Below are 7,878 nucleotides of genomic sequence, written 5' to 3'. Positions count from 1 at the left end.
CGGGGCGCGGGTGTCGTGGTGGGGAGAGACAAGTGGGGCCGGGGTTGTCCTGGGCGTGTCCGCACGTGCCGGGGCAGGGAAGTGTCGGTCCACGTGACTCGGTGGGGGAGGGGAGGGGTTCCCGTCCCTCCCACGTGAAGCCCCATCCCCTGCTGTCGCCTCTCTCCTCTCGTCTGAATGATTGGGTTGAGTGACAGAGGGAATGGGAGGAATAATTGGAGGAGCGCAGCTGTTGCCGCCATTAAAGAGGGCCACCTCCCCTTATCATTGAACTGTGAACTGTGACGGTCCCCAAGCAGTCCCCATCCCTTCTCTATTCCACCCCCAACTCCCCTTCTCAGTTCCTGACGTTTCTAAACCTATATGGGATTCCCTTGAACCATTTGAGACTGGGTGTCTCCATCTACGAAAAGCGATTCTTGCGAACCGCCCTCAAATCGTGCGATGGATGTGAGGATGATGATATGACAGTTCGATTTCTAAAGCAGTATGTACGGTTTTCCATTTCCTAAAAATATTATTAATATTCTCAGCCTTCAATATTAATTAAAATGGTTCTCTTTTGCTCTTGTGATTACATAAAAATAGTATTATTCTTTTTCACGAATATACAAAGCATGAATTTTCTAAAAAAAATTATTTTTAGATTTTTTTTTCTGAGAGATACATCCTTTTTATATTTTTCAGATTTGATTCCTGAAACATAACAACAAAATCGAATCGGTCTATTTTTTTCAGTTATAATATTTCTAATAGATTTATAGTATTTTAATGAAAGTATAAAACATACTATAAATCTATTAAAAAAAATACAATAATTAATATTTTTTATTTGATTAATATTTTTAATTTAATAACAAATTATTTTAAATCTTATTTGTGTAGATGAACGAGTTTTATTAAAATTTAAGTCTATTTTATTTTGGTTATAATACTTTCGAATAAGCTTAGGTGCAAAAAATATTATAATTTATTAATATAGCTTTTATACATAGATATTAAATTAATTTATCTTATGGACGGATCTATAGTGTTGATTGATGCTGTTTCAGTTATATTTCATAAATTATGATAAATAAAAAATATCTTTAAAAAATACACTAATAAAAAAATAATTATTTTTTTGAGAATTTATCTACTTTATTAATTTTATAAGCCCTCAAGATTAACTAAAATATTCGTTTTTAATTCAAATAATTACATAAAAAATATTACTTTTAATCATAAATGTATAAAATGGCACTGCTGTAGTAGAAAAGTCTCAGAATTTGGTGTCAGTTTTTTACTACTCGGCCATGACGGAGCTCATCAAGATAAGAAGACCCTCTAATTCCATTCCAAGGGTGGTGAAGCTGTTGCATGATGGCTAATGATGGAGTGATGATGGTGCGTGGGGTCGGCGGTGATAAGGCTGTGCACTGCAGAGAGGGACATAATGATGAGGGAGGGAAGTCATGCAGGGCTATGCATTGAATGCTGTGGGGACTCGCTGTTGCCGAGCATCGCCATCAACAGGTGCAATAATAGCCCATCTCGAAGGCAATGATAGACATGGGTCGGTACCATGTATGGCAATCATGGTGGCCTCTGCAGCCGCGACTGTCACCGTGCCACACCTTCTGCCACCTTGCCTTGTGAGAGTCTGCGTGACAGCGAACGGAGAAACGCGACTAGCTTCCGGGATTATTTACATGCTAAATATCACTGTAATCTTACCGGAGAATACGAGGTGTAAAACATGTCTGTACTGCATGCGATGGAGCCACTGCAAGAGGAAGAAGAAGGATACTGAAGCCTGGAAGCCAATGACAGAGAGGGTCAGCGGTCAAAGCCAGCAAAAGCCACGGGTTCCGCGTGAAGACGACAAGAGATATACACCAGCTTAACTATGGTTAGCATGTACGCAAGGAAGAAAAGGAGGTAGGGTTAGTAAAAAGCAGGCATGATTGCGATGATTAGGGAGAGACGATGAGGGAGAGGGAGAAGGAGAGGGTGCAAGACGCCAACTATTTAATGGCCTCTCCCCTTGCCCCATCCTTTACCATAGCCGTCCCATCTCTCCTTTGAGCATCCTGAGACCATTGCTAAGCTCCTCTTCTGCTACGCTGTTTTAGCTGCTGTCAACCAACGAAGAGGAAAGGAAAGGAAAGGAAAGGAGAGAAAAGTGAAAACAGGAATATAGTGAAGACATAGCAAGATGATGGGAAAGGATGATTTAGGCTTGAGCCTCAGCTTGAGCTCCTCCAGCCATCACCACCACTTGCCTCCTCAGCTACACCTCATGCCTCCTTCCTCTTCGCCCGCTGCTTCTGTTCCTTTGCCCTCACCACCTTTTCCTTGCCACCAGAGGACGCAGTGGACTGATCTCCTTGCTCGCGCGGGTAAATAGACCTGTGCTTAGTGACAGATCTGAAGTCTCTTCTTGTTCCTTCATGAAAGATGGGTTTCTTACGTTGTGTTCTGATAGCAGAGAAGAGACCGGTGGTGGACATGTCCGGGGGAGCAGCGGAGGCGAGGTCGCTGCCCCGACTTCGAGGAATCGACGTGAACCGGGCGCCGGCGGGCGCCACGGAGAGGGACAGCGAGGAGGACGCAGGAACGTCGTCCCCGAACAGCACGCTCTCGAGCGTGAGCGGCAAGCGGGGGGAGCGCGACCACCACCTCGGCGACGAGCTCGACCCTGACCGTGCGTGCTCGCGCGGGATCAGCGACGAGGAAGACGGCGATGGCTCCCGCAAGAAGCTCCGCCTCTCCAAGGACCAGTCGGCCATACTTGAGGAGAGCTTCAAGGAGCACAACACCCTCAACCCCGTAAGCTCTCTTCGCCTCCTCCTCCGACGGTAGATATATATATGTGTATATATATGGGTCGGGGTAAGAATTGTTGCTGAAATGGGTCTGCTTCTCTCCTGTAATGACAGAAGCAAAAGCTGGCGTTGGCCAAACAGCTCAACCTGAGGCCAAGGCAAGTGGAAGTGTGGTTCCAAAACCGAAGAGCAAGGTATCCAAACAAAAGCCATGCCATTCTCCTTCTCGCTATTTATTTGGCTGTGATCTCAGAATACTGATCTGTTCATTTCTTGGGGTAATCTCAGAACGAAGTTGAAGCAAACAGAGGTGGACTGTGAGTTCCTGAAAAGATGCTGCGAGACCCTCACAGACGAGAACCGGAGGCTGCAGAAGGAAGTACAGGAGCTGAGAGCTCTGAAGCTGTCGCCGCAGTTCTACATGCACATGACTCCCCCAACCACTCTCAGCATGTGCCCTTCCTGCGAGCGCGTCTCCAACTCCACCACCACCTCCTCGCCGTCTACCAACGCGCCGACGCCGGAACACCATCAGTTCCTCCACCACCAGCCGATCCCGGCCCCGTGGGCGCCGATCCCGCTTCGGCCTTTCCTCGATGCCCCTCCGCAGCGCTCTTAGCCGAGTTCCCATCGACCCGTACGCTCGAGATTACCAGGCACGAGACCCACATCAACGACACCACCATGGCCATGACCATGACCGTGGCCGTGGCTTCTGCCTGCAAGACATGGTGGGTGGGGATGATGAGTGGATAGCGTGAGATGCTGCTGTTGTCAGCGCACGATGAGTGCTGTTCTGTGACGGTGATTGAATGGAGAATCCTGTCAGCTTTTCTTTTCTTGACAGGCATTCCTGGACTCAAAACTTAAATTAAATTCAAGCCTATTACTGGATCTTAGATCAGTTCAATCCACAAAATCTTGCCTCCCAAGTCCTGTACTGCATGCAAGTGTGAGTAGGTTGAATGGTCCACGCTCGGCTGGCTCCTTTGTCACGCCTAGTGACCTTATCGGCGGACAGAAGGCGTCAGGTCGTCCTCACCATTACTGTGCGCGGTCCGCCCACCATAAGACGGGGAGCAGAAGACGGAGATCGCCTCCCTCGGAATGATTGATATGGATTATCTCTCCATCTCCCTCTGTCCGGTCTTTTGTCTTGCTTTTGCTGCGGCACGAAACATTGCATGTTTACAGAAAGAGGGAGCAGTGCTCACGTGGGCAGTGAATAGGGTGATGAATCCGAGGAATATACAAACCCTTCCTTCTCCATGGTTCCTTCCGAGTACAATTAATCTTCACCTTCTTTGGTTGATCCATCTGCTGCTGTAAAAGAAGAAAGATAAATAATAGCAAAAATAAAAAAAAGAGTAATTATTGTTAGTATAATAATGAAAAAAATAATTTCAAACAGTGTCATGGATCATTTTTCTTTTCAAATATAAAAAAATATGGGTTGTTTTAATGAGAATTGTTGAAAATGAACAATAACAAATTGTTATGGCTATTTACTTGATGAGCTCAGTCATGAGATAGAAAGTTAGTCAAGATTTTGTGATTGCCAGCTAAATAAATCTTTTACATGCTGCATTCTCTATGCAATGTTTTTTTGTCTTAATGTAATATTTTTGTCTAACTAAACAGACCGTAAAAACATCATACTTCAGATAATAGAAATCGACTGCACAAAACTAATTACTTAGCTCCATCACATGATAAAGAAAGCAACATAAATCATGATCGGAGACTTGTTGCTTTTATTGAATTATGGTTCTGTCTCATGTTGATTAATGACACTTTTGGGTCATTTTGATGCCCATCTTGTGATCCATGTCGATGTAGAAGCTAATGCATCGAATAAGTTACTAATTTGTTGAGATCCACGAGTATCTTGAGATTATTGAGTAAGAGAAAGAGTTCTTAGGTAGGATTTTTTTTTTTTTGAAAATTAAGATCTGATTCTTCTACATATATATCTAAACTTGGACGAGAAAAAGGCAAATGTAAGAAATACATTGGGTGCTCCTGAGTTTCTCTCTAAGATGTTTAGAAATGATATTTTCTAGAGTTTCTAGAGAGGATGAGAAAAACGTGTAAATTCTTATAATATATAAATGCTTTGAGTGGTGATAACTCAAAAGTCTTGTAATTGATCTCACATGATAAATAATTTAATTTTTTATGGATATAAGTAAGAGTTATCGAACCACATTAATCTTACATCGACTTTTAGATATAGATTTTATTGTTGATCTTTGTAATTTCTTTTAATTTGCGGAACTCCTCTCTCCCTCTTAACGTAATTAGATAGCTGCTTTTGCTAGATTTCATAAAGCTAATTATAATATTTTTGGGAGTGGATCATATATATCAGGTGTATTTTCTTAAACTTATTAGAAGATATTCATGTGTGGGAGGAGATTGAAAAAGAGAATCGAGAGAATAGTCTTCTTATATTGTTAAATATCAAGAGAGTCAGATGATATATATTTGAGTCTAGCTTATAATTTAATAGCTTAAATATTAGAGCTAAATTGATATAACCAATATAAACTTGGTAACTACACCACCTACCAAAAAGAGAGAGAGACAATTGAGTCACACATGAATTGGGAGATTCTGTTAGAGAAATATTCATGAAGAGAGACCGAAAAAGAAAAAGTAAATATCAAGAGAGTCAAGTGATATATATTTGAGTTTAACTCAAAATAATGATATATATTCGAGTGTAGAAAACCGATACAACACCATCCTTTCGTTCAAGGAAAAAAAAATCTCATATAATCACAAGTTTCTTCCATAATTCACAAATCTCAACAGTTGCTTTTACCAATTTATACAAAGATCTGTTTCTTTATAATTTAGTGAGCTAGAGTTACTTCCATGCTTGCCATTGGTCTAGAAAGACATCTCTCTATGTTCTTCAAAGAAGAAAAACTGCACACCATGGCTAATTGATAAGCCAACAAATTGTTGATAAGCGACTTTACTCACATTCCTCCTTGCTCAGAAATCATTAACCACATGTTCTCCGGTAGCTGCTGTCATGATTGATTTGATGTAGAGAATGGTTAATCCAATACAATTATTACAAGGACCATTGTTTCTGCAGTATTAGTTGGTTCAAGGCTTATTGGATTATACTGGTCTGATATCTCAGTATAGAATTGTGAAGACAAGGAAAAGAACCTCAAATTACCCAACTCAATTCTATGATGTTTCTGATATTGTCTTTCTACCGACAGCATGTATCAGCTTTGCTGCAAATAGTTGATCTCCATCATAATTTTCATTCTGAACCATTACACAGTCAAGTAGGAAAATTTTCACTCTATCCAGACTGAGAAAGCAATAGCTGATCAGCCAAGCTTTCTTTGAATGGCCATAATACATCCTTTTCCATGAAATGGTCAGCTACATCACTCCTGCTAATGAGTACTACACAAAAAGAAATGAGTAGCACAAGCTTGAGGAGGAGGAGGATTTCTCCTACCTTGCATACATGACATCTTGATATCTGAGCTCTTCAGATATGCCGAGGCACTGCAAACCCTACAGCATCAGAGTCATGGAGTTGAACCTCATGAGGTGGCTCCCCCATGTGGCAGCAGATGTGGATCCTAAGCTCACCATGCTCTCATGCAACCACTGAAGCTTTGCAACCAGATGGACCAGCCGCCGGCACGGCGCAAGGACGAGGGTGAAGGGGATGACACAGATGCCCAACTCCAGTCCCAACATTTCTCAGGAACTCTTTGCCGGTTGCTTGATGTCCGCAAGCTTGGTTCCATGTTCAAGGCTTTAACTCATGTTGCTTCATTTTAAATCATTTGTGATTGTATTCTTCATCCTATGTGTGAATTATTCTATATATATCAAGCACAAGAAGATTACACTTTGTTTGTATTATATCAGCTTGTTATCTGGACTTTCCTCCCAACCACCACCTTCCAATGAATCTATGATTTGAGGTCAGCTACATGATCTTTCATCAATTCATTCATTCATTCATTTTGTACAGTGTTGACTTTCTTTAAAATTGGATTCCTTAGTTTTATCTCTATGATTACCTTTTCTTTGGAGTTCTGATGATGCACAATTGTTAGCATAGTGACAATATTTGGAATCTTCAGAATATTAATGGAAGTTTCTTTCAGTAACATGAACATAAAGATAAAGGTTGGGAAAAGAATAGAAATCAGAACACGTTCTTGTATGCTTTGCTGGGTCTCTTATTTTTTAGTGTGGAAATAGTTGATAATATATTGAATGTATTGAATCAAATAGACATTATGCGATCATAGAATTAAACTTACTATGAGATCATTGACTTCTTGGCGCTTCCTTGATTTAGATGCAGATGAGATTAGCTGTCTTGGTATACTTAGATCAAAGTCTTCTTCTCTACTTTGACCAAGCAATGGATGACAAATGCCATTAGAAACAAGGTTTTAATTCATAAATACTCCTTTGCTAAGCTCAGAGGCTACATGAATCCATCTCATCTTCAACTATGAGAATTTGAAATTGGTTAAGTTCAAAAAGTTAATTATTTCATCAAAATTTTATCTATATCTATCCAATATGAGCTAGCAATTTATAAAATTCTATATAAAGTTCCAAAAACACAAAAACTCTCAAGCCCCATATAATTCCTAGAAAAGAAGACAAAAACAAAACTATCTATCTGATTATTGAATTTCTTGAGCTTATAAATTATTTAAGTCAATTTTCATATTATTGATTGTATTACTTTATTGATGGCTGATCTAATAGGTTTTCTTGTCCAATAAGAAGATTATAACATTAGCTTATAATATTTTAATTATAGATTTTGATAAATAACTTGTGATACCTCATCTTAATTATGAAATGTTTTAATATTGAACCTAATGAGTTTGAGGTTAATTGGTCAGCTAAAATACATCATAACATTAATTTAATCGTTAGATTGTGGCAAACCCAAATATAACCTACTCTTTCAATTCTTATGATTGCATGACTATTCTTTTAGTCATCTTTCGATCTTTATCTCATACACGAATATATATATATATATATAAATAAAGAATAT

The 7,878-nt window shown here is 40.1% G+C and overlaps 1 protein-coding gene across 1 annotated transcript; it reads left to right on the top strand.

Annotated features, from left to right (window-relative positions):
- The first annotated feature begins 1,927 nt into the window (after positions 1-1,927).
- Positions 1,928-3,706, top strand: LOC135610455 (homeobox-leucine zipper protein HAT4-like). The gene is made up of 4 exons (XM_065104978.1): positions 1,928-2,381; positions 2,471-2,811; positions 2,922-3,001; positions 3,096-3,706. The coding sequence occupies exons 1-4, from the start codon at positions 2,198-2,200 to the stop codon at positions 3,424-3,426; spliced, it is 936 nt and encodes a 311-aa protein (XP_064961050.1). The 5' UTR covers positions 1,928-2,197; the 3' UTR covers positions 3,427-3,706.
- The last annotated feature ends 4,172 nt before the right edge of the window (positions 3,707-7,878 follow it).

Source organism: Musa acuminata, chromosome BXJ2-4 (assembly GCF_036884655.1).
Source record: "Musa acuminata AAA Group cultivar baxijiao chromosome BXJ2-4, Cavendish_Baxijiao_AAA, whole genome shotgun sequence".
NCBI classification, from domain to species: Eukaryota; Viridiplantae; Streptophyta; class Magnoliopsida; order Zingiberales; family Musaceae; genus Musa; species Musa acuminata.
Note: the sequence above shows the minus strand (reverse complement) of the source record. Positions and strands in the feature narration are given on the sequence as shown.